Here is a 27,995-nt window from a genome sequence, read left to right on the forward strand (position 1 = left end):
TGGGTGGCCCTGACGCTAGCCGCGGCAGCGAGGCGTCCGCGTCGCATCATCGGACACGTCATGATTTGCGGTGTTAATACCTTTTTATGATATATAAAAAAAAATACATCTTGGTGGAATAACGCCACTAGTGTTTATTTGTTCTGTTATTTTTACCGTATGTGCTGCAGAGTCGGCTGTCAATCTGCTCTAGAGTCCGCTCGTGAAAATTGTTGCAAAATCTACCCGAAACAACGTGGTACAAAGCGGCGCTGGTGCTTTCTAGACTGAAGGTCTCACACTGCAGATCGGGCTGCGGGACAAACCGACGGCCCGCGGGTATACACGCAAAACCCCGCGGGTATACACGCAAAAACCCGCGGGGGTACACGCAAAACCCCGCGGGGATACACGCAAAAACCCACGGGGATACACGCAAAAACCCGCGGGGATACACGCAGAAACCCGCGGGGATACACGCAAAAACCCGCGGGGATACACGCGGGGTTTGATGCATAACCCGAAGACCCCACTGTAATTTTCTATAAATGAGTTTTTATATAAAAATCAATATTGAACTCATTTATATCATTTCAACAGTAAGCTACTACCAGAATCAATACTAACTTCAAGTTGGTTGTCATCTATGAAACTAGCCAGAACATTGTTTCTGATAGAATTTTGTTTCTGACAGTACAATGCTCTGTGTCTGACCTCTGAAGGTAGAAATTCCAGCCTGTCTCAATTCCTGCAGTCTTCTAACTTCCTTCCGTATGTCCTGCTCCACTGGAGGTACACATGAAAAGATTTTGCAGCCAACCTCCACAAAAAGCATAAGCTCCAATCCTCACCAATAATCAATAACTAATTACTCAACTGGCTTCAACCAGCCTTATTAGCTTTAGTCCGCTACCCAAGCTCCACTCCTTGCCAATAATAATTACTATGTACATTTTGGAAAGTTCTCAGAAACACTTCCATGGCCAGTTTATTCTATAATTAACAGTGCATGTGCAATTCTGCATCCAATGTTCAAACTGTCACACAATTCCTTATTGTTTTGGGTAAAACATTTGGCCTGAAACATCCTATAGGGACTGAACATTTACAGTATAAAGTGTGCCTATACAAAAAATTAATGTAATAATGTTGGACTGTTGCAGAAACCATAAAAAGTCATGCACATTTTATAATCATTTTGTCCCTTAACTTTCAATGTTCATTGGTGCAAACTAGTTGCTAAGAACAATTATCATTTTACATTATTGTAATTCAAGCAAGGAAAGGATCACAAAAAGACCCCTTCCTTCTAATACCTTCCTTCCATGTAAGGCTGAAGAAAATGGTTTCAACTCACAAATCAGCCCTTCCATAACTTTTTCAAACTGTTCAGGAGGGAAGAACTCCAAGAAGGGTCTCAATCCATCCTTCATGTCCCGTATGGCCCTGATGTATCTCTTATCATACACTGTAGGGAGGATGGATGGAAGACCAGAAATCAGAGACAATTAGGGAATACAAGTCATTTATCTAAGGCTATACTGATTTCATTATTATGGATGACATTCTCTGGTCATCCTAAAATTGATGTGTGTCAAAAAAAATCAATAAATCATTATGAAAACTAAGTGGTCAAAGGTTTTACAAATGACACACATAATAATCAAGTATATAAAACAATTTTTTTTTTGTTCTTTCATATCTTCTTTGAATTTGGCTGGAAGACTTTGCTTGGGGCTTGAGATTCCGTGGAGTAAGGAGTAAGTCTATAACAAAATCAGACTGTATTGTATGACATCAGTAACTCTTCATTTCCTGTTTTCTTTTTTCAATTTATGGCATACATCTGTTAGCTTGTGGCATACATCTGTTAGCTTGTACAACAACAAAAAAATCTATGAAACTTAACTTTGGTCAAACATATCACACTGATCTTGACATCCTATGTCTCCCGTCTGGGTGGCCTTCCATGTACTAGCCTGGACGCCCAATCTATAAAATATCTATCGTGTGGGGACGTCATAGATATTTTAGAGTTTGGGGGTCTGGCATCCATGCTATTCATGTATAGGGCCCTGGAGATTGCTCTGAACTCAACTGACTTCAATTTCCCACCTTATTCCACTTATCATAAATAATAAGCAGCTCATACTTTGACTTCACTTGGATTCACAATTAGCTGGTATCTACAATTGTTACTAACAGCTATTCTTCCTGTGGTCCTTGTGGTCCCAGCTATGTAATAAAATCTGTTGAGAGTTCAGGCATGCAAATATTACCGTGCAACATATGATATAGAGATATGTACAGTTCATTATGCATACATGCGTAATTGAACTGCCCTCTTAAATGTGTGTTAAAAAATCTGTTCTCACTTTGGTGCTTCTTCAGATTTATCAGTCCACAGTCTCTTGTAATTCTGAAGGATAGGAAATAATCATGCAAGACTTCCTGAAACAAGCCAAACATCAAGCAGCACAAAACCTCCAATACTACAACATTAAATAGTTCATGACTTTGACTACAAAGAGGAAGAATCAACCGAATATTTGTTATTAATACATACATGTACATGAGACATCATACCTCCACAAAATATTAGATTTTCTTCATTTATCTTGTTTCACTGATTAGCATAATCTATTTCAATTCATGAATCATGCACAAAAATAAGCTACATGGTGATATTTTAGTTTCACGCGCCTAGTGTAAATAGACCGATACCATAGCCCCGCCCAACTCCGTCCAAATGTAGAAATGCAAAATTAAAACATAAAAATGCAAATATTTGACGGACATGTAGTCACCCTCTCTTTGGTCGAACCGCTAATTGTGATGGACAGTCAGGATCAGTCTATTAGGGCTTGGATTTTCTATCAGTTCTCACCACACAACGACATCGTATCTTTGCTCCTTTTTAAATGCTTTTGAAACTTACTATGTGTAGCAATGGCTAGAAATTGGAGTTTTTTATTTACCGGTAAGTTTCAAGCCTCATAAAATGCTCTGGATTCCTTTAAAAGTTGCTTCAAAAATATAAAAACATGTACAACTCACTTTTTTCTTCTACATCTCTCCTTGAGTTGAGATTGATAAATATCTACTGCAGCAAGCTTTAATGCTGTAATGGAATCAGTAGAAGATTAAGATGTTGAAAATTTTTTAAAAAAATCTTTGAGCCCACAAGCTTTATTGCAAGGTTAACAAACATAAGGCAACCCTCTATTTCCAAAGTTAATGTAAACTTTTAACATGATGACATCTGCAATTGATGCCAGTCTTCCAACATATTGCAGACTTCCAGGGACATTACACGACATCGTGTCCAAAAAGTCGCGGATCAGTTATGCTGAGGGAAAATGTACATGTAGATACATGGGCAGGGTGATCACATCTGTGGTTCTGCCCCGTTACTCCGTCAAGCTGAGCCATTGTTCCCATACAGGCTTCCTGCTGATGACCAGGGCTGTCTCCAGGACCCGTCCCTCCGTCCCGATGAGGAAAGTTGCTTGTTGGGAAAGAATTTTTAAAAACTTTGTCTGTCCCAAAATCTGCATTTATGACATGAAATTGATGAAACTGTATCTTCGTAAGCTTAAATGATGAATTTAACAAGGAAAATTCAACACATTGGCTTCCAAACAATGAGTGGGACAGAAAAAAGATAAAAGCTGGAGACAGCCCTAGCCTGCTGATGGCTCTAGAAAAGGGAATGGTTACATGCTTGTAGAGGTAAATGGCCACAAGCTCTCCGAGAGGGGGCAAATTAGCCCCTGGCAGCACATCAACACATCAACCCCATTCCCTTCCAAGCTATTTGAAAGCATTTCCTGTTTGCCAAGTAAATACTAATGCTAGGTGAAGACAACTACATGTATCTGATTGTAGATCTGAAAAAATATCTCCAGATCTTTTATTGCATTTCATTCACTCTAGTTCCACGGACTAAAATCCTAAAATAATTGTATCTCAGAGATGATTAGAGTGTAGTAAAGATAAAGTTTACTGTAACGTCTAACCATTTAAAAAATCTTTTCAATGGCAGTTGCTTGAATGTCTAATAGTAAGTAAATGTCACCTTGCATACCTTATTACCTGGATGTCTAACCTTCATTGACGTTAGATAACATACACTGTTTGAGGAACGAATCCTGTCTTTTCTACATTTTCAACACAGAAATAGGGCCAGTTACCTCGTAGCAAATCATCATCATCATCAAGGAAATAGATGTCTTTGATGTCCCATTCTGCGAAGTTGTTGAACTCCTTGACACAATCAAAGAAGAAAAAACAAATACAAAGCCATGTAGTTAACCTGTTATACCTTATTCACAGTCCAATCAAACTCTTCCAAGATTCCAGACAGCCATGATCCAACAAATTGCTTTCTAGGTCACATCAACTACAACATCTGGCAAAGCAAACCCACCAATTTCATGTGGGATGGTGTCAGCTTTTTAAATGCTGTTTTCAGATTAAAAATTGTTGCAGTTTGGAAATGAAATGATCTGCTCGAACAATTAAGTTAAAGGTAGGTTGCTGTGACAGTTATAAATGTTTTGAATTTAAACTCCGAAAGAAATATTGCAACTATTATCGAAGGGATAAGAAATTGTCTACTAGTGCAATCAGAAATTACCCAACAGTATCAACATGACATGTACATGTTTGCCAGCAGTTACAACAGCAAGAAAATCTGACAACACCCACACTGTTTCAGGAATATTGTTATTTCCATGAGTGTGTTTGTGTGTGTGTTTGCGTGCGTGTATGTGTGTGTCTCCAGATGCTTAACCCTCAAACCACCGTATGTGGTCAAAACTGACCCCAGGCGTATATCAACATGTGCCATTTTGACATTTCGAGTCGAAAACAAAATTCCTTCTATGAGTTTGTTTGTATAATATGTCTTATAACTTCTCACAAGTTTTTACCAAGATTGGCTCATTGTTGATTAAGTTATCCTACAAAGTTTACGCGTGGTCCAGTGGGGTCAAAACTGACCCCAGCAAAATCTGCACTCATATTCCCTATTGTTTGATACTTGTCATCTAGTAACATGTATGATAAGGGTTATTATGATCATAGTTACAAAATTTAATTTTGTAGAAACGTGAACAAAACAACTTCTCTTACTGAACGTAAAGATTAATGACGTTGCGACGTACTATGACGTCATTTATGTGATTTTATTGACGAAAACCAACAAATTGGGTATTTCCATATAACTCAAAGGTACACGATAAAACTTAAATAGAAATTCTGTATGATAAATATATCCAAAGACGTTATCTGTAGATGGCAACAGGAACGACGTCAAAATGACGTCATAAAAATTATATTCATATCAGGTTTCACTAGCGAAATCCGCCATCTTGGGTCCGCCACCGTGAATTATTTTAAATGCTTTTTTTCATCATAATAAATAACCTAATAACACAATAAAAATGGACCAAAACGTTTATATTAAGATTGTTTCTGTTTGATTTAACATGGTAATGATGAGATTTGAGGTTGAAATAGCCGGTTAAAGCTAATCTAATTATATCGTCAGCCATCTTAGATTTTGACCGATGACGTAATCAGATATGCATAAATTCTGAATATTAAATCATAAAAGTGATAGTGAATAACATTGGTTGGTGTTGATATTAGAAAATAAGTGCAGTTGAAAAAGAAAGCCCTAGAATTACATTGTAAAATCCAAAATTAGCGACTTTTTCCAAATATGGCTCTCAGAAACTGGTTGCCATAGCAACATGAAAACATTGATTACTTATTTCATTAAAATCAAATTGTTGCCAACGAAATTTTAGCAAAGGTGACCAAGTTTGGTTGTTCTAGCGTAAGACATTCAAGTGCTATATGACATCAAGTGTTGGCGCAGGCCTCAAAAGAGCCCGCTTGTTACAGTCAAACCTGCCTAGGCGACCACCTTTTCAACGCGACCACCTGGTCATGGCGACCGCTTTTTCGCGGTCCCGAAAATTTTCCCCATAGGCACAAGCATTAAGCTGCCTGCCCAAGGCGACCAACTGTCAAACGCGACCGCGACCACCACGAATTGGGACCGCACAGAGCACAATCCCTGCCCATGGCGGCCGCCTAATTTTCAAGCGTGTGGTGACATCGGATCACTTTGCTGTCGGATTTCACGGAAATGTTTTCAAGACTTTGAAGGACAAAAATAAGGACAAAAATATATGGAATAGCAATGTTAAAGTATCGATTCCTCCATGAAGTGTTTTAATAAAACGTTCCCCCTATAAACATTGTAAAGACAAATCGTCAAATGTTTGTGATGTTGTTGTGCCTATCGTAATCTTATAGTTTACCGCAAATTCCATTTCTCAGTTCGGTTTAAACTCAATTTTCAAAACGAATACGTAGTGCATGGCGTCAAAAAGTCAGATTTCACAGAAATTACTATCTATTTCTTATATTTTCAACATAAATGTGTCTGTGTCTTACTAAATTCCGCCGAAAAATGACTTCGCGGCGGGCAAAACATCGGGCGAGAAAATTATGTTGCTCCTTGGTCCCGACGCCATCTTGGAATTGGCGCGCGGCCCGGATTTGGCGTACCGCTGACCTTTCTAAACCACGATGCTTTTGTGTATGAACATTTACGAATACTCTAGTTATTGGTGAAAATTAATATTCTTATTTTCTTTTTATTTCCATGAATCTTACAAACCTTTATTGGACGCTGTGCGTTCTGCTGCACTGACTTACCGGCTTTCGATGCGGTCGCACAGAGCTTGGCGGCGCGACGAAATCACACCGTTCCGTTTTCATCCTTCAGTTGTCAGATCGCAAACTTTTTTACCCTTTTGTCCAGCGGTCGGCGCCCCAAAAAAGGCTGGGGCCAGCAGGTGTTTTCTAGGGATTTGTCTTAGGCCTTAAAACTTCGATGATGTGCGTGTGTGTGTGTACTATTTAATGTAACGTGTGAATGCGGGAGGGCGCTAAGAGATCATCGAGGCAACCATTGTTTTGTAGTCAAAATTATGACGAAAATTTGTACACGATGTAGCGGTATACAATTATTACAACAATAACGGAAAATGTGATTTTTGTAGGATCTTTCTGTCAATGAGAATTGAACCTGGTGGGGGTCATGCTGTCTAAATTCACATAATTTTCCATGCATTCACGTACTGTATTTGAAAACCTCGACCTGGAAACATGTGAGTGGAATCCTCTTCATGGCGACCACCTGTCCATCGCGACCGTTTTTGCTCGGTCCGCCGGGTGGTCGCCTTGGGCAGGTTTGACTGTAGTTGCAAAAGACGATGTTCCCCATTTTTGCATAAATTATGATAATAAGCAGAAATTATTCACACCTAATCATGTCAAACTGTCCCTTATAGATTACTCAAACTATACATATACACAAACCACAAAAATAGTCACCAATAAAGCTGTATTTGTAGAAAACATTGTGGGGTCAGTTTTGACCCCATACGGTAAGATTAGTCGTAAAAAAGCTACGGTAGTTTGAGGGTTAAAGTCAGCATAACTGAAGAAAGTGTAGATGGATTGTACTGATATTTGGTATGTGGGTAGGTGTTGGGTGGAGAATGGTCAAGGTCGATTTTGGGCCCCCTGGTATGTGTCACTGGAACTGCAATGGCGTATTTGTCAAAATCTTCTAAGGAGAATAACTGAAGGAAGGAGCAACAGATTTTACTATGCAGGTAGCTTAGATAGAGATGTACACAATGAATTGGAAATTATGCAAATTGGGACTGAATTTGCATATGTAATGGTGTTTATCTATATTTCCATTATAGCCATGTTGTGACAGGTGTTATCTGTCAGTTTCGAAAGTGGGTCATAACAGGTGGTGGTCATACCAAATATATAATGAAATTGGTAGGGAACTGGTTTCAGAAACAAATAACTTGGGCAAATAAAACACATCATACATAAAAACAAATTTCATGGAGATTTGGGGTCTTCAGACTCTTGTTTTGTTACTGTTTCCATGAATCTCCAGCAATATCAAGAAATTCTCACATCATATCTTAAGCAACATTACTTTTTATGATGACCTAGAAAAGCTTTGGCCCATGAGCTTCTTCGAAAATCATCTGCTTTATAACTTACACTGTCAATAATCTAATGTTGGTTACTTCACAACTCTCCTTAGCTATGTATTATCTGTCTGATTCAGTCATGACAGCTACATTTTGTACAATGTGATTGTCCAGGCATTGAAAATGTCCTTACCTCTGTGAAGTCTCCCCTGGCAGGCATGTACCCAGCCATCTCCACAGCACGGACAGAGTCAGCTGCTGGACGGGGTGGGTCCTCACTCACTACCGGGAAAAAGGAAAGTCATCTCGAACCACTTTTGCTCAAATGAACTTAATGAACGTTCGAACAGATGAGCTAATCTTCAACTGGTCAAGTATGAAGACAATCTATCCAGGCATTCTCGAGTTATACTGTTTACAGACGGACACACACACACACACACACACACACACAAACGCTGTGCAAAACATTAAACTTCTTGGCAAAGGTACATTATGTAATACATGTAACTGATATATAATAAATACTTCTGATTTCCTCACACCATCATTTGCCAGCAACATCAACAAGAGTTCGGAGACCTCATATCTCCATGAACTACTAGTATTCTGTTTATGCAAATGACTTACACATTTATATAATACAAAATGTATATGCTTAGTCATGACCACCTTTAACTAACTTACACATGTCACAAAATTGACAGTCTTATCATTTACCACTTAAATAAATTATGGTGCATTTGCATTAATTATGCAAATTATAATTTTCTTTTGCATAACTGGTATCTGTTGATGCTCCACTTGCCAGAAACTATATCTGTTACATGTATTTCAGTCTTATAATCATTATGGAAAACACTGCAAATATAGATTTTCCTCATTAGTTATGCAAATTAAGTTCTAATTAGTATAATTTGCTCTTTGTTATGCAAAATCTGTCTGAGCTACCTGCATACTAAACATCATGGAAATCTGTCCTTCCTTTGTTCAGTTATTCTCCTTAGAAGATTTTCACAGTTCCAGAGAAAGCTGCTAGGGGGCCCAAACCTACACCACTTCTTCATTACATCACAAGCTATCTGCCACACAAAAACCAAGACCATACCACGTTCATGTAAAAAGATACAAAAACAGAAGTTCTGCTGCAGTACCATGGTCGCATACCAGGGGCCCCAAAATCGACCTTGAATTTCGGCTTTCCAACACCTGCCCATATACCAAATATCATTGTAATCCATCAAGAGTTTCTTGAGTTATGCTGACTACAGTAGTCCGGAAACACAAACAGACACAAACACAGACACACACACAGACACACCCAAAACTATTTAATAGATGATATGAAGCAGCATAAAGTGAATGGCAAATCTCCACATTCAAGACTTAGTGATAATTAACGTTAAACTTACATTTGGCAGTGACTGGACATAGCTGTTCAATATTCTTCGGTTCTTCAAAAACTGAGAGATACAATATAATGAAATGTTATCATTAGCATGAAACTTCATCCGTGTTGGTACTCAACATCATGGTAGTTAGTAATCGTACTGAAACTTTGTTCCAATTTAGAGAAAAATTACCACTGTCAAATTTGTTTTATGGTCCTTCTGCAGTCTTTCTCAGAATTCAAGACTTAGTGACCAAACAACTATACCGGTGCAATGAACTAATAGGTAGAGTGTTCGCCTTGCACATGGTAGGTTGTGAGTTCGATTCCCGACCGGGTCATACCAAAGACTTTAAAAATGGTACATACTGCTTTCTCTGCTTAGCACTCAGCATTTGGAGAAGACTAAGGAAGTTAATCATATAAACACACACATCACTACCAGCGGACTAGCCCCCTGCTTTAGAGACTTGCAAAAGTTGTGAGGCCCAAGGGCTGCGAATCGGAGATGGGCGCCGCCATATGGCAAGTGGCGCGGAAGGAATCTAACTTTTTTTTTAAACAACTAGACCATGTGACCTTAAAGACACATGACTTCAGCAACTGGTCACACGTGCCAGGCAGTCTATACCACCTGCCATCTCTGTTGAATGATGATTGGGGCGTTCTGAACAGGACTTATTTGTAAGACGAATCAAGGAGGACATTTACTAACCACTAACCAGCACTTTACAGAGGCAGGGCAGCTATGACCAATTGCTGACATCAGATGTCATGTCCATGATTATAAGTCAGTGGTAGAAATACTTTTTTCCAATGTTCGGCAATATTGCAGAATGTCAAAATGTTGTTCTGCAATTTGAAAATATTTTCTGCAAATACAAAAGCCTCCATACTTATCTACATATTATCTTGTTTTGCAACATTACTGTAATTATCTTCGCCGAGTACTAGTACTCGGGAAGATTATGTTTTCGGTTGAAAAATCTGTTGGGTGGGTCTGTATGTATGTCAGGAGCATAACTCAAGAAAACTTCAATGAATATTTATGATTTTTGGTAGGTGTGTAGTGGTTGTGCAAAGGAAGGTCAAGTTCGAAAATGGTTCACCTTGCGTTTTTCAACAGTACTGCAGCGGACTTTGAATTTTTTTGTGTTTGTATGTAGGCAAAAAAAGTGACGGAAACGTTGATGGATCTTCATGATTTTTTGCAGGTGTGTAGATGTTGTAGAAACGGAGGTCAAGTTCAAAAATGGTTCCCCTGGCATTTTCCGTCGGTACTGCAGCGGGCTTTGTGTGTATGTGTATTTGTATGTCGCCAACATAACTCGAGAAGCTGTCGATGGTTCTGCATGATACTTAGTGGGTGGGTAAGGTTTACAGAAAGGAAGGTCAAGTTCGATAATGGGCCTTCTAGCGGGTATCTAAAGTATTGCAGCGGAGCTTCAAAGTTTGGGGTGAAATTTTCTGGAGGCGCCAGGTTCATGATTTTTTAATAGTGGATGGGTCTTGGGGCAGGGAACAAGTGGTGTAAGTTTGGGCCTCTCGACGACTTGTTTTGAGTTGCAGTGGGCCTTTATGTATGAAACTTTGGAGGAGGATAACTCATGCAGGGTTTGGTGTATCTTTATTGCTTTTGGTACGCAGGTACCTTAGGTGATGATTAACATAATGAAATGTATAGTATGCAAATTGGGACTTCATTTACATAATTAAAGAGAGTAATGTATAATCCCATTGAAAGCTGTTACTCGACCTCAATTCAGGGACACTTGGAGGATTGCCTGGCTTGGGATTTAGGTCACCCAGCTGTGTGCCAGCTGTGCGCCCTTCATTTGGTAATAACTCAAGAAGGGGTCAATGAAATCATCATGATTTTTGGTTTGTTAATAGCTTAAGTTATAATTTGATTTAGATAGATGGTAATTATGCATATGGCAGCCAATATGCATAATTGATGAGGAAACACCATGATTCCATAGTGATCAATGACAGGAATTCGATACTTGTAGCATCTGAAAGTTCATTAAACTTGTTACATATATCAGCACACTCTACACATATACTAGTACCTGTACCACCAAATGATTTTAACACTATCTAGACTGGACTCATCCCCCCCCCCCCAGCATAACTTCCAAATGGTATGGTGCATGATCTAATTTGCAGCGGGTGATAAGCATGTAAATATTAATCACTCTCCATAATAAGCCTTGATTATTTGGCGAAGATAAAGTGTTCGTGGAACTCTAGTTCTTTATTCTCTCTGACTCACACTTTATCTTTCATTTTTACAAAGTTTGAAACAGGAAAAACATACATGTGTGTACAAAATAATTCAAACGAAAAGCGAATTCATTTCATGAAAATTACATCATACACCTTTTTTAAAATTCAAATATGACTGTAAAAAACATTCAACAACCTGCAGCTGCCTGATAAGGAGAAACAGGGACATTATATCCTTGCGGGGAATAAGTGTTCTGATGTGTAATTAGGTCGCACAACCTGTAACAAAAATCACAGCCAGGGCCCTCGGAAAAATTTCAACAACAACAAAAATTCTGCAAAATTGCAGATTGTTTTCTTCTGCAATATTGAAAATCTGCCTGCAAATTGCAGAGGGTTATTTCGAACACTGTAAGTGATTGGTCACTTGAATTCTGAGGAAGAACCCAGTTGGGACAGTCAAAAATTCATGGAGAAACTGCAAAAGATATCTACTTTCAAAATTGGTCACTAAGATTTAGAAAAAACTCGCACTCACAGGGCAATCGTCATCTCTTAGAGAGAGAGAAAGAGAGAGAGATACATATATACATACTTACATACTTACACATATACATACATAATAGTCTGTCGGGCTGGCCACTAGGTAGTAGCGTGATTTGTCAGGCTACTGATACAGTGATAGCAAATGTTACCTTGTACATAATATTATATATCATGTATACCTGGCAGTGGTGGCCTGGCCCTGCTGACATAGTACAACAGGTAGTGAGATTCACACTCTGTTGCTGATTTGGTCCCCACATTGTTGGATATCTCCTGCCTAGAAAGGATTATTACAGCAAACACTGATTGAATCAAACACATTCTAGGCTAATTGTTCTTACATGTCAGGTAAGCCGAGGTACGGGAATCGGAGAGGTTCCCGTGCGGGAACTGCACCACCTGTATGGTGCAGTTTCCGCACGGGAACCTAACCAATTCCCGTACATGTACTTCTGCCTACCTCACCATAGTTACTAGTATAATTACAGCAAACAACAGCACAAACTTTGGATTCCTCACCATACCTTTTAGTTTCCTTTAAGTCTATATTTACTGCCTGATTCATAAGGAGATTGAAGTTAATCTATCTTAACTCGTTTAAGTTACCAATTGCCAATCCCACAATCCCCCAGGGCTTCCAGCAGCTTCAGTTCTTCCACAGCTGTCCAGTCAAGGTCAAAAACAGGGAACTCGTTGGTCTGAAAATATATTATACAAACTTTCAAATATACCTCATGTCATATAATTACACTTGATATGTACAATGAGCACCATGACTAATGTCGTGAGTGGGTTGAAAAGAAATGTGTGGTCTGCTACATTCTGCTGACACTATGCAAGGTCCACCTTGGAATTTTGCCACTTTTGTGATGCACTTGCTTCATACATGATAGTCAGCTTTGGTGTTCGACATTTGATTGTAGGATCAGGACAAATATGGTATCACTAAAAAGGGTAATAAAATAGTTATGCTTTCCAATGATAAATTAAACTAGAAAGGCAACATTGGCTCGAGCAAGTACAACATGTACATGTATGACGCCCATTTCCCTCCCCATGCAAAAAGCAACTGTTCTAAGGCAAAAATGGAGCAATCTAAAATAACGTTTAACTATCATAAAGTAAGGCCATGTAATGACCATGATTGTAAATATCAACGCCATCCTGGCTAACGTTTCTTGTATGTCTGCAATGCAATAAAGAATTGAATTGAAGACCATTCAGAAATGGATCTCTCCCAATTTGAAACCCTATGCATTGATGGGCTCTTCCAGGCACCCATATTCACACTGGACCATTCAAAAAACACCTCTACCAAAAAACCTGGACCTTTTTGATAATCAACCAAGCCCAAAATTAAATTTTCTTAAATGTCCCCCTCATACAATAATGGACTCTTCCAGCAGTGTATGGACCAACACGTATCATGAAGAATTTCCGCAATCCGAGAGTCCAGTCCACAGCGAACAGTTCTTCTGAACCAACTCAGGTTTCACAAATTTCTGCTTTAAACGTACCTCAAATTTCTGATGCGTATTTCTTGACCTGTACTGAAACACTGACACATAAAGCTACCACCATTGAAACAAGAGCTTTTAAATAAAGCTGGCGTTTTGTCCACGTTTAGGTAAGGAAATTAACCCCCTTGGTTTATAAGTGTGCAATGGTTTCTCCTGTTTTTTAAGTAAAATCTGCCAAAGGAAGTTACTGAAGTTTATTGTAGCCGACTCTGCTAATGATTTTAGCACTTAATATCAACATGTGTACATTATTGTTACTTTATGTATCAGAGGTTTTATCTTTGAAAATCTGTAAAATTGTAGCTGACCCTACAAATGTCTGTTTAAATGTTGTATATCAATAAAGGTGAATGAATTTGACTTCCAGGTATTTTTTATTTTCCCCACTTACTAGTATGCTTCTTACTCAGTAGATTTGCTTTCATGCCATACAATTTGGAAAAGCACCATTGAATAATCAGCACTATGGTAATTAAGTGAAACAGAAGTTCATAACAGCTAAGGTTCTATCTAAAATGACTACCAAATGTCAAACAAGTGTTAAAACCAATTAACAGCTACCTCATCCCCATTATTCTGGTTTCCGCATTTACAACATTTCTTCCTTATTTTCCTGGATAATTTTGCTAAAATTCATGAAAATTCCCATATTTTTGTGCCGAGCGGCGTCACTTTCCACGTCCGTGTTGTCTAAATGAAGTCGATACTGAACAATGGAGCATTTGCTACTGTAACAAAGGATCGCTGTTTTGCAAACAACATCAAGAGCCTCTGTTTACAACGGGAATAGAAGTTTAGTGGCGAGTGTTTTGCAAGAATCATCTTACCGCGCATAGGAGCCGCTGCACGGTATTTTCCATTACAATGAACAGAAAAATTTGAATGCCGGGTTTGGAATCTATGAAGTCCTGTTCATAAGACAAAGGCCTTGTATATATTAAATGAATATTTAAAAATAACAAATATAAAATATTTATTTATTGATAAAAGAAATGATATTCATAAATATGATATTGGTAGATTAATATAATATTAATACATATTTTTGATATTTGATATCTAAAAAGAAAAAAAAACATGCATGGACTCAATCCCGGATCTTCCGGATCCGGAGTACTACGACGCTACCAGTTGAGCTAAGCTGTAGTGTGAAATGTACCGCTGTGTACATCATACTTTAACCTCACTACATGGTATCATTTATATCGATTTTTGGTCTTTTTCTTGACGAAATCATTTTTTTTCTTCTGCAATCTTGTGGTATAGATGTAATATGGTCATTTTTCAGGATATCAAAGTCCGAAACCACAATGCAATGACATTTCCGAACAGTTGTAGCAGTTACATGCGGTCGCCCTCCTATATGTCATGCAATTCAAGACTGTCTGGTTTTCTTGCTCCTTTGCCATATAAGGCAAAGACTGAACAAGAAATTTAGAAGTTCTTGCCATATAAGGTCTTATTGTGTGTGACACAGTGCTGAACCATGCAGCATGCAGGTCTCCAAGCAAGGTAAGACTGATCTGATTGCGTTTTGTCGCGAAGGCGACAAAATGCAAAAAATGCTGCTAAAGGAAGGATACACAAACATTTGTAGGGATATGAGCCTTTGCGCACTCTTGGTGTACATGTAAGTGAAAACAAGTCATTGCTGTATATTATATATATACACACAGAGAGGAATATAGAGCAATACATTTATGTCGAAAAACACCACCAGATAAGTTTTGATAAATAAATGAAGGTGTAGGTTTTGAACCTTCTCAATTGCACATAACTTCAGTAGGACACAACATTAACAAGAGTTCCACGACCTCATATCTCCATGAACAATTCTATTAATGCAAATGACTTACACATTTGCATAATATATGCTTGGTCATAAACACCTTTATCTAACTTACATGTTGCAATATTGACAGTCCTTTAATTTTCCAAATTAAATGAATTATTGTGTTTTGCATTAATTATGCAAATTAGGAATTTATTTGCATAATTGGTATCAGTTGATGCTCCACTTTCCATAAACTACATATGTTACATGTATTTAAGGTCTCGGACCGGAGTTTTTTTGCGATTTCGTATGTAGGCCGACACCCTCAGGTCGACGGGCTACAATTCCACCGAGAAAAGTAGGACGGAAAATGTAATCACATGGTCGAAAAGCGGTTTTCTGCTGTTTTCCGATGTATTTATCGGTATTGTCCGTTGTCCCTTTATTTTGGGTAGAAACCATAGTAAAATGTAAATTTGGCATCCGAAAATTATCATTTTTTTACACTTTTTTGATCGAACCTGCTCGGAAAAAACGAGTTTTCCAGGGGTCACGGCATATATGCTGAGAAAGCTTAGTGAATGGTGTCTCTGAAAAATGAAAAAAATAAAAAAGTCATGTGATAACTTTTTCGCAATCTCCGATGACGCAAATTCGGTGAAAATGCATTAAAAACGATGCTATTTGGGTCATCAGGCGAGAAAACCGCATCACCGTTCCCGCGGACTAATACAAAAAAGGCTTCGATAGCGAACCAACTGCACCGCGCCCAAAAATACTACAACTCACGGGCTTTTCAGAAGATTCAAAATATTCATACACAGCTAAAACCATCACCAAGCAATCTCGGGCAGAAATTAGGGTGACGACCACGCACTTCCGGCAGATTAACGGGTCATGACCCAACCCCCGGTCACAATTGAACTCCGACCCGGAACCTTAAGAAACATAATATGTCTTAAAATTTGTTCGAAATTTTCAGAAAAGTTATATCCACCATATATCCAAATTTGGCGTATCTGCGACTATTACTTTTCCCGCAGCAGGGGTTTAAAGTCATGTGAAAAACACTGTGTTTTGAGGCTATTTTGCCAACGTGCAGGCCTTAACAACGTTACAGTAGGGAAATTGATAAAAACATCATTTTTCAGGACATCGCTTTTCAAAAAACAGGTAAAACGGGATGGAGAGCCTGCTCATGCCCTTGGCTTGGACATTATGCGGACTTTCCGTCGTTTCGGTGCTGCATATTGGCAGAAAAGCCTCTTTAAGAGTTGGCGTCGGTGACGTCACGCAGTGACGTCATGGTTCTCGAGGAAAACAGCAGGGGGTCGCGTTTTAAGTTCGTAGCTTTTAACTGAAACGAAGAATATGTCAAATTTTGGTATAGACTGGTAGACCACGGGTCGCACATTCCGAATCAAACGCGTCCGACATCAAATTCTTCACTACTTCGCCGTAAAGGCCCCTTAAGCAGCACAATGCTCCCTAAATGTGTAAAAGAATGCATTCTGACACAGTCCAAAGCGCAATCTGGAGCATATCATCAGAGCTAGAAGCGGGCAGTTTAAATAAGTGCGTCCGAGATGTGTAGCGCGCCTAGTAGGCTGTCACTTCACGCCATCAAAAGAAGAAAAGATCGCGACGTTAAGGAGTGATGAACCAAAAGTCAGAAAACCAAGTTTCGCCTTTAGAAGGCTTAAAGCACTTAGATTTTAGCTTAATTCACCCATTTAAGTCATCATAAAGGCGGGGCATCGCGAAAATCATACCGAAGGTCAAGTTGAGAAATGGGCTTCCATCAAATGACGTAGTCAGTGAATTCCTTTTAAAAACGGTTTGGCGGCCAGAAATGATTAAAGATGGCCGTATTTGAGGTTGGGGGGGGGGGGGGGCACATGGGGGAGGGGGGCGCCAAGCACCTGTCCATGGATATATCGAATTTAAAAGAGAAAAAAAGGCAAACTTCGGGGTTTTTTCAAACAAACTTACAGATTTTGATAAAAGCTTTCGAATGCGTCGAAATAACGTCATCTATGACGTCATCGACGTAGCCGCTGCCGTCCTTTTAAGGTCTCGGACCGGAGTTTTTTTGCGATTTCGTATGTAGGCCGACACCCTCAGGTCGACGGGCTACAATTCCACCGAGAAAAGTAGGACGGAAAATGTAATCACATGCATGGTCGAAAAGCGGTTTTCTGCTGTTTTCCGATGTATTTATCGGTATTGTCCGTTGTCCCTTTATTTTGGGTAGAAACCATAGTAAAATGTAAATTTGGCATCCGAAAATTATCATTTTTTTACACTTTTTTGATCGAACCTGCTCGGAAAAAACGAGTTTTCCAGGGGTCACGGCATATATGCTGAGAAAGCTTAGTGAATGGTGTCTCTGAAAAATGAAAAAAATAAAAAAATCATGTGATAACTTTTTCGCAATCTCCGATGACGCAAATTCGGTGAAAATGCATTAAAAACGATGCTATTTGGGTCATCAGGCGAGAAAACCGCATCACCGTTCCCGCGGACTAATACAAAAAAGGCTTCGATAGCGAACCAACTGCACCGCGCCCAAAAATACTACAACTCACGGGCTTTTCAGAAGATTCAAAATATTCATACACAGCTAAAACCATCACCAAGCAATCTCGGGCAGAAATTAGGGTGACGACCACGCACTTCCGGCAGATTAACGGGTCATGACCCAACCCCCGGTCACAATTGAACTCCGACCCGGAACCTTAAGTCTGATAATGGAAAACACTGCAAATATAGATTTTCCTCGTTAGCTATGCAAATTAAGTCACAATTAGCATAATTTGCACTTCATTATGTATATCTCTGTCTAAGCTACCTGCATACTAAGTATCATATAAACAGTCCTATAATTTTCCAATTAGATGAGATATGGTGTTTTGCATTAATTATGCAAATTAGGAATTTATTTGCATAATTGGTACCTGTTGATGATCCACTTTCCATGAACTACATATGTTACATGTATTTGAGTCTGATAATGGAAAACACTGCAAATATAGATTTTCCTCTTTACCTATGCAAATTAAGTCCCAATTAGCATAATTTGTACTTCATTGTGTATATCTCTATCTAAGCTACCTACATACTAAATATCATGAAAATCTGTTGTTCCTTTGTTCAGTTATTGTCCCTAGAAGATTTTCACAAAAACGCCCTTGCAGTTCCAGAGAAAGCTGCTAGGGGACCCAAACCTACAGCACTTCTTTATTACATCACAATCTATCTGCCACCCAAAAATCAAGACCACAGCACGTCTAGGTCAAGAGATACAAAAATTGAAGTTCTGCTGCAGTACCAAGGTCACAAACACACACACACACACACACACACACAAACACACCAAAAACAATATCTCCATTTTTCATGGAGATAACAACACAAGGATGGAAGTTGTGCCTGTCTGCACCTGGCAGATTAGTGCTCCTAATTGAATTGACTATTTCAACCAATCATGTCGAGTTTGATAAATCCATGGATATGTTACAAGGCGCTCTCTCATTGGCTGACCGAATTAGTCTACCTGGCCATAGGAATAAAGATGTGACCATATGTGACCATATATGGCAACACCATATATGGTCATATGAGGAAAATAGCCAATAATCTCCCCAAAATAGCCCCCAAAATCGTATTTTGAAGTGATGTATGCCAAAAGTGCAAATAGGGTTCTTTGAATATAGGGTTAATGACCCGCCATGAGGTCTATAAGGTGTGATAAGGCATGGTCGCGACCGAGGCACTTTATGAGGTGGTTATAGGAACGACCATGCCTTATCACACTGTATAGACCGAAGGAAAGCGGGTCATTAACGTTATTATCATATAGCCATTGTCCATATAGTAGTTATATTAGTAGTACTTTGTGTTGTATCTGATTTGTGTAGTATTTGTCTTAACATGAAATATAAAAACAAAACCCCCTGTCATTTAATGGTAACGTTCGAACACCGGGTCCGTACGAAGTTTACAGGCCCGCAGGTCCATACGAAGTTTACAGACCTGCTTTTCGGGTCTGTATGAAGATTACAGATTGGTCAACGATATCTACCTATATGATAATATTTGTTCAATGTACCCCATAGCAAATTTCAGGTCATTTGGATGTAATTCCAGAGCACATGAGGTCCCAATGTATGATTTTGATCTGAAAATGGCCAAAAATCCTCAATAAAACCATTTACCCAAAAATGAAGAAAAAAAAAACTGGGGGTATGTGCTAACTCTACCTGCATACCAAATTTCAGCCCATTTGGCCCAAGGACGACTGAGATGAATTGCTTTGAAGATTTGACAGGAGAAGAAGAAGAAAGAAACACGACCAAAGACAATATGTATCGGCCATACCTATAGTATGGGCGATACATACCTACATGTATAGTATGGGCAATACAAAATGAATTAAATTTCCAATTGGTCCGAAAACTTGTCCACTGATTTTTCTCCGTTTTTTCAGACCGGTCCAGCAAGAAATACCAGTACCCACCCCTAATTCACTGTACATCGATATCCTACTAGTATAGAATCTGACGTATTAATGATTCCAGAACAATAAATCATACCCTATCTACTCACAACGATCTCATATCTGTGATCACTCTCGTGGCCTGACTTTTCGAAGCCCCTTGCAAAACACTGTATAAAATACATAATAGAAAATGAAATGCATTATCATAATGTTATAGGTACAATCATTATGAAAGTTCATGTAGCTAACGTCCATCTGTTTAAAATCAAATGCCTGAATTATAGAAATTAAAAGTTTACTACCATGTTGGTTCAGGTGTGAACTCAATATGTAGTAGTAATCTTTTTATACATTAAATTTTGCAAAAAAGTGGAAAATGCACTGATAGACTCCACACATACAGACATTAAAACCTACCATTTACTGTGAAAATTTAACTCTCAAATACGGGAAATAGGATAAGTTTCCTTGCTTAATTGCTGTTTCTGTAGAAGGGTAAATCTTTACAGGTGTGTATGGATGACTGCTAGCACCTTTCCACAAACCAAATTCTAATCATGACAACAAACATTGCAAAGATCCATCAACTATGTCTTTTTTTTTGTTCCTAACTTTTTTTTCTCGCATGATCGCATCACTTTTGGGGTAATCCCAGAAGATGTCATCCGTATCATCATACTGGACTAGGGGTTTACGGAAAAGCTAAGCGCTGTCCACCTGGCCTGTCTACCCCGGGCTGTCTACCCTTTTTTGGCCCTAAGGGCATGCATGGGGGTTTGGCATCTAATGGACTTCTCTTGAGGAAAACTGAGTCAATGGTAATCCCAGCTGTGGGTGGGCTAGATGCAAGACAACAAACACCTATTAATCATATTGTTGGGGGGGGGGAGGGCAGTTATGAGCAACTCCACCAACACTGGAAGAAAATGTGTTATTTATAAATAAAGTTCTGAGTTTACAATAAAATTTACTAGGATTGTTAAACTACAGTAGATTCCGCATATCTGTATAGCCCATTTGTCAGCGCAAATTATACGACTCTCCGAACTATACGACTGTCCGAACTAGCGATATTGACGTCCCGAAGGAGGGGAGGGGGGTGGTGGCGAATAGGATTTTGAGCAAGACGCATAAACACACAACGATATCGCAACTTTATTTTGCAAAATTTTAATCAAAGTACAATCGCCACATGTTGATCACGTGAAATCTTACAGTCAACCAATCAAAGCACAGGTTTTATAACGTGAACCAATCAGCGTGTAGAAAAATGCATATCAATGAGTACACAAAGATGGCCGCCCAGCGTCACCCGGCCTTTGCCGCTTCATTTTTTCTGAAATCGCGACGTAAAATACGATTCATCTACGCTATATTAGCAGAATTTTCACGGGGAAAGAATCTGAGGAATAGGTTCTCTGCCGAATACGGCCACAAATAACGGTAAATCGCGGCAAAATACAGCATAGAGGCTCAAATTCTCCGACAAAAATCATGTTTTTCTTTTAGTATTTTTGTTCACTTTCGTCGCTTGAGTCTTGAAAAACAGGTTTTTAAAGAGATCACCGGATGTCAAAGGCACCGATATCGCTTGTCTGCAAGCATGACAATAGCGAGTAACAAAAGAATGTGATTGTTGAACGGTAGACGGCGTCCCCACTCCCGAAACTACAATGCAAATCCCAAATTTAGCCTATAGTTGTGGGTCATTTTACGATGAAATCAGACAAGATTCTATACAATCCCGAACTTTACGACTATGGGCTATACAGATATGCATTGATTTTACAATTGAGTGAATGGTAAATGGTTTGGTGTTTTGGAATTCTATACAAAAAGACGAAATATACAGAAAAAAGGTATACAAATAATTGGCATACACTGTACCTGTACATTATGGAGGGGCTGGGTTACAAGCGTCAACAAAGAAAACTGATAGAATGGGCCAGGCAATGACTGGGCCCTTGTTTGTCAGAACAGCAGATAAAGCGTTGTAAAACTAAGCGTTACTAGTACTAGTAAAGTTAGGCAAGCCAGCACCATACATCTGCTTGGATATCTGAACACTTCTGTTATCATCCTTTGTTATTTGGTCAGTGTCCACTACAGGAACCCCCAGGAGTGTCAGACATCTGTTGTGAATGTAGCTGTTATTACGAAGGTCCTATCATTGTCTGACTCATGCTACAAGTCTCTAAGCAGATGTTGGTGGAGAAGATTGTGACCTTTTTATCATATACGTCGATGAAGATTAGACATCCAGGTAATAAGATACGCCAAAAAGCAATTACTCAAACAACTGGATATGATTTTGGAAACGGTCAGTGACTGTGAGCAAGATCAGTTGAACAGCAGGTTTATAACCACGAACTATGAATTGATATGCAAATAAGGAGAAGACAAATTTTTAGAAGTCCAATAGAAAGCGAATTAGACAACTCAAGACGAGGTTGAAGTAAAAGGGGACAATAGCTCCTATTGTTTTAATATCAAAGACATCCAGTTAGACGAAGATGATATCATCACTTCGTATGATGTGTGCTCCCTTTTCACCTGCATCCCCCCCAAAGAAGCGGTGTCAGTAGTCAGGGAAGCCTTAGAGGCTGACAACACACTAGCAGACAGAACCAAGTTATCTGTGGACCAAATATGCAAGCTGCTAGACCTCTGCCTGGGGTGCACATACTTCACTTACAAAGGACAATTCTTCCAACAACTGCACGGCTGTGCTATGGGTTCACCAGTTTCGCCCATCGTGGTAAACCTGTACATGGAGAAATTTGAGAACAAAGCCCTCAGTACTTTCAAGGACACTCCCCCGGCCAACTGGTTCCGTTATGTAGATGACACTTGGTGCAGACTAAAGAAGAGAGTAGCTGATAATTTCTTTTAACATATCAACCAGATAGATGACAACATCAAGTTCACACAGGAGTCGAGTCAAGATAATATGCTCCCTTTCCTAGACACCAAAACCATCATAGAGAAAGATGGTCACCTCCAGTTCGAAGTATACAGGAAGCCGACCCATACCGATCAGTATCTGGCCTTTGATTCTCACCACCCTTTGGAACACAAACTGGCAGTTATAAAAACTCTCTTTCATCGGGCAGACAACATCATCACCTCAGACACGGCCAAAACAGACGAACATAGACACCTCCGAGGTGCCCTGGGCAAATGTGGCTACCAAAGATGGACTTTCAACAAAGCCCTCAAACCGTCTGACCAGTCCAAGAAAACGCCTAAGTGTACACCGTTGACCAACAGAAACAAGGCCAACATCACTATTCCATATGTACAAGGAGTGTCCGAAAAACTCCGACGGATCTTCCAAAACTTCAACATTGCCACCAACTTCAAACCTCAATCAACTCTCAGACAAAGACTGGTACATCCTAAAGACCGACCCCGCAAAGGCAGCAAGGCCGATGTCATCTACAGACTCAAATGTGAAGAACCCAACTGCAACAACACTTATATCGGAGAGACCAGTCGATCACTTAATGAAAGGTACAAAGAACATTGCGCTAACCGCTACTCCTCGGCCATTTTCCACCACCTAAAACACAACCAGGGGCACTCGTTCAATCTCGAATCCACTGATATCCTTGACCGCGAACCCCGCTGGTTCGAACGTGGAGTAAGGGAGGCAATATATGAGAGGATATACAATCCAACCCTCAACAGGAAAGGAGGGCTAAGGGTGGAACTGTCTGGCACTTGGGACATAGCCTTGGGGGCAAACCAGCTTTAGCTCCTATATTAAAACAATAGGAGCTATTGTCCCCTTTTACTTCAACCTCGTCTTGAGTCGTCTAATTCGCTTTCTATTGGACTTCTAAAAATTTGTCTTCTCCTTATTTGCATATCAATTCATAGTTCGTGGTTATAAACCTGCTGTTCAACTGATCTTGCTCACAGTCACTGACGAAAAGTAGTGGATGCTACTTGAAACGTCTGACCGTTTCCAAAATCATATCCAGTTGTTTGAGTAATTGCTTTTTGGCGCTTTTTATCATATGCCCTGTTTTCTATTGGCACTCACCTGATATTAAACAATAAAAAGGGTCAAAATCTTCTCCACCAACCTCCGCTTGGAGAGTACATCTTACCTGGGTTTTTTTCTTTGTTTCCTTGCAACCTCCCAATTCCATTTAGTTTAATATTTTTAGTATGTTTTATTGTATTATACTTGGAACTATTTTTCCAGTCTAGGTGGAATTGCTTATTGCTGCACCAACCCATCCAACAATAGGTGTTCTCATCCATCCAGTCTACCTACAGGTCTCATGCCTGTATTACTCCGAGTGTGCAGTACCAAAGAATCCGTGGTCTAAAATATGACAAGGCCCCAACAGGGTGTGTTTAGGTGGATCATAAATTGCCTTTAACCGACCCCACCTGATATAAAAAGGATTTGAGGAGAGCCTCTTGCGAACATAGTGGACGAATTCCATAAATATTGATCGCGGGGTCAGATTTTTGTGACATTTTTTTCCTTGCCTCACAAAGAAGTGTGCTCACACTAGAAAGCAAAACATCTGAAAAAAACGTTTCTTTATTGGATTTGCGGCCATAAAAGTTGCGTAATGTAACATGTAAACCAAAGGAGCAGCATAGTTGCGGTAGGTGACCTACATCTGGAATTGCATTGACCCAGTTTTTCTTCAAGGAAATTCCATTAAAGGCTGAGCCCCCATGCATGGCCTTGGGGCCCAAAAAGGTAGACAGCCTAGAGTAGACAGGCCAGGTATACAGCCCAGCTTTTTCCGTCAACCCGCTTAAGTAGAGCATGACAGTATTGTAAATGCAGAAATGTTCGCAACTTGGTTCTATGTTCCCGGCGACCGTTTCACCGCGAACTGTTTTGTCCAATACTGTAGCAGTATGTGACTTTAGCGCTGCCGCGAACGTAAAACCATCGCAAACACTCCATTTTCGTCTTAGTGCGGAAGAAAAACCACGCAAACTTAAATGCATTTACAGTATGACTGGTGAGATGTTGCAGACTCACCTGTAGACACAGCAGAACTGGAGGTTTACACTGTGCACACTTGATGAAGGGCTCCATCAGATAGGTGGAGCACCCGGGACATGGTGGTCTATCCAGGGGGGCTGGGATGGGACACAACAGTACCAGTATGTTACACAGAATATAGAGGTTTCTAGCTATCCACCTCTGTCAAGGACCTTATTATCTCCATGAAAAATGGAGATTTTTTTCAGGGAGATATTCATATTGTTTTGAGCATGCTTAATAGTCAGCATAACTGAAGAACGTCTGGATGGATTGTAATGATATTTGGTATGTGGGTAGGAGTTGGGAGAACAAAGGTCAAGGTCGATTTTGGGCCCCCTGGTATGTGACACTGGAACTGCATTGGCGTTTTTGTCAAAATCTTCCAAGGAGAATAACTGAAGAAAGGAACGACAGATTTCCCTGTTATTTAATGTGCGGATAGCTTAGACATGTACACAATGAAGTGCAAATTATGCAAACTGGGACTGAATTTGCATAAGTAATGAGGATTATCTATATTTCCATTCTAGGCATGTTGTGACAGGTGTCACCTGTTGGTTTCGAAACTGGGTCAAATATTCCCCGGCCGGTCAGCTGGTCAAACCACAGAGGGATATACAACCAAATCTGTAAACTTGTTTCTATTATGTGGATGGCTTAAATGTTACTTGATATGATGAAATGGTGATAATGCAAATCAGAATCTAATTTGCATAATAAATGGGGGCATTTTGTAAACCCACTCCGTTCAATGGTACGACAGTTAAAAAATGCAACATATGTAACTGAGTAATAAAGGGACATAGATAGATATAAATTCGCATAATGTATATTTGCATAATATATATTTCGCAGAGATTAGAGGTCTCCGAACTCTTGTTTACCCTTGGGTTGATGGGCCCACCATTTTGGCTTGTAACATCAGGAGTCTGCTATCAGTTCTCGTCTTGACATTGTCTAGATTTGCATAACAATGCCCAGACAGGTTTTGTTTACGTCTCAGGGGCCTTTTCCTTTGACACTGCACATGCGTAGTCGAATGGGCTTATTGCCCATTATGCAATATTACTTAGTATTCATTCGTAATAAGCTAATTCACGGTTGCTACTACGCATGTGCAGTGCCAAAGGTGAAGGCCCCTGGCTTGTTAACAGTTCTCGTCTCGACATTGTCTAGATTTGCATAACGATGCCCCGATGGGTTTTGTTTGGTCTCAGGCCAGTCAGGGGCCTTTACCTTTTGACACTGCACATACGTATACGAATCACCCTCGTTGAACCAGGACCACTCCGCTCCACATCGCGAGCGATGTGGAGCGGAGTGGTCCTGGTTCAACAAGGGTGATGGTACGAATGGGTTAAAGCGTTATAGGGTAGATTCAACCAAGGAGGTTTAATCTCCTTGATTCAACAAACATAATTTTGGGGTAAACATCAAACTATGTAAGGTACAGCAATAACCTTCCAATTCTAAATGTGTTCGCACCTGCGTCTATCTGCATTATGATAGTTTTCTGTCCTCCCAGCACGGCAAGCAACGAGCTCGAGCAGTGTTAGCTAACCCCTGACCCTGTCGTCACTTCCGCTACACCAGCGACGCCATCCCGCAGTTCCATATGATATTGCATGCTGCATGGGGAAGGGGGTGGAAAAGTCCTGACCGTCCCCTGCTGAAGCTGAATTATTGTGGCAAGACCTCGTCGTCCTACTAGATACCTCTTCTCTACAGATCTTTCTACTCTACAAACGATGGACGAACATCATCACAGATCTCTACAGGCTGACCTTTGACATAGTGAGAGTGCCCGCCCCACGAGTCTGTTCGGCAGATGGTCCAAGATGGCGGGTCGCGGGTTTGCGGATTCGATGGGGTGGTCTACAGGGGTGGGCTAGTGGGGTGGGCTACCTCAGCATCTACCCTTTCTGGACCTCAAGGCTGTGCATGGGGGTTTAGCATTGAATGTAATTTCCTTGAGGAAAAGATGGGTCACTCTGTGGGAGGGCCGGAAAGAATGCTTTATTTTGCTGAAGGATCATATTGCTTTGGGGATGCTACAGTGGGGGGTGGAGGTGGGCAATGAGCATACTGCATACATTTACATCGTGCAGGAGTTTGTTATCCCCAGTTTTAGATTTTTAAACATGAAGGGCTATGTTCCCTGTTCCTTTATATTATTAACTGCTCAGTCAGGCCAACAGGACAGTAGCATTGTGGATACAAGAAAGAAATGAGCAACAAAAGCAACACTATACATTGTACAAACACACACACTTATAACATTCCAACCCACGCTCATGCACACTGACACACATAACCACAAATACATTGTACATTGTATGCAAGCACATGCATTCAGGTACATTCTAGTCTAAATGAGAGACATATGTTTTGATTCCCTAGCTGTTCTATGCAACTTCCAGTTTATTTCCCCTTGTACCTCTTCCCTAAAATCCTAATTCATTGTATACTGAGTACTTAGAAGTTTGTTTATGATAAATGGCTTTTCTACCAGTCTTGGTGCTGTTACCTTCCCTCTAGCCCACCCACAGCTTGACCCAGATCCTCTTCAAGGAAATTCCATAAGAGGGCAAACCCCCATGCACAGCCTTGAGGTCCAGAAAGGGTAGATGCTGAGGTAGCCCACCCCACTAGCCCACCCCTGTAGACCACCCCATCGAATCCGCAAACCCGCGGGTCGCGGCCATGTGGATGTGAGCGAGAGGAGACTGCGGCCGATATACGGTAAACTCTGCCTCAGTCAGGCAGCGAACAACACTCCAGTCATTCCGACACCATATTGAACATCATGTAGAGAAATTTCTAGTTTTGTTGTAACTCAGTTGAGCTCCAAATGTAATAATATCAAAGGTAGAAAATATTGTTGACGCATAATAACGTTACTCGTTCGATTGGATACTTACTAGTACCTTGATACCTTACTTAACAAATAACGTTTTATTTAAATAACGAAATCCAGTGCTGAGGCCTATT

General features: G+C 40.0%; 2 protein-coding genes across 8 annotated transcripts in view; one reads left to right on the forward strand and one right to left on the reverse strand.

The window, feature by feature from the left end:
* Window positions 1-26,605, reverse strand: part of LOC136427519 (transcriptional adapter 2-alpha-like) — a 35,148-nt gene extending 8,543 nt beyond the window's left edge. For 2 of the 5 annotated variants that reach the window (XM_066416505.1, XM_066416484.1), the window contains exons 1-12: window positions 26,490-26,605; window positions 24,999-25,099; window positions 20,089-20,148; window positions 12,793-12,884; window positions 12,366-12,463; window positions 9,434-9,484; window positions 8,215-8,303; window positions 4,173-4,245; window positions 3,037-3,100; window positions 2,355-2,398; window positions 1,337-1,447; window positions 694-765 (exon numbers count right to left, since the gene is read on the reverse strand). In XM_066416505.1, coding sequence (XP_066272602.1) covers window positions 694-765; window positions 1,337-1,447; window positions 2,355-2,398; window positions 3,037-3,100; window positions 4,173-4,245; window positions 8,215-8,303; window positions 9,434-9,484; window positions 12,366-12,463; window positions 12,793-12,884; window positions 20,089-20,148; window positions 24,999-25,099; window positions 26,490-26,505 — 871 coding nt within the window. In that variant the 5' untranslated portion in view covers window positions 26,506-26,605. Of the gene's footprint in view, window positions 1-693; window positions 766-1,336; window positions 1,448-2,354; window positions 2,399-3,036; window positions 3,101-4,172; window positions 4,246-8,214; window positions 8,304-9,433; window positions 9,485-12,365; window positions 12,464-12,792; window positions 12,885-20,088; window positions 20,149-24,998; window positions 25,100-25,888; window positions 26,064-26,489 lie in introns of those variants that run through there. The other 3 variants (XM_066416492.1, XM_066416495.1, XM_066416498.1) reach the window with 3 other exon arrangements.
* Window positions 26,606-26,626: 21 nt separating this feature from the next.
* The window catches only part of LOC136427465 (N-alpha-acetyltransferase 25, NatB auxiliary subunit-like), a 45,363-nt gene continuing 43,994 nt past the window's right edge, over window positions 26,627-27,995 (forward strand). The window contains exons 1-2 of one of the 3 annotated variants that reach the window (XM_066416369.1): window positions 26,627-26,845; window positions 27,695-27,746. In XM_066416369.1, the coding sequence (XP_066272466.1) occupies window positions 26,843-26,845; window positions 27,695-27,746 (55 nt within the window). In that variant the 5' untranslated portion in view covers window positions 26,627-26,842. The remainder of the gene's footprint in view (window positions 26,846-27,694; window positions 27,747-27,995) is intronic. The other 2 variants (XM_066416352.1, XM_066416345.1) reach the window with 2 other exon arrangements.

Source organism: Branchiostoma lanceolatum, chromosome 1 (assembly GCF_035083965.1).
Source record: "Branchiostoma lanceolatum isolate klBraLanc5 chromosome 1, klBraLanc5.hap2, whole genome shotgun sequence".
Lineage (NCBI taxonomy): Eukaryota > Metazoa > Chordata > Leptocardii > Amphioxiformes > Branchiostomatidae > Branchiostoma > Branchiostoma lanceolatum.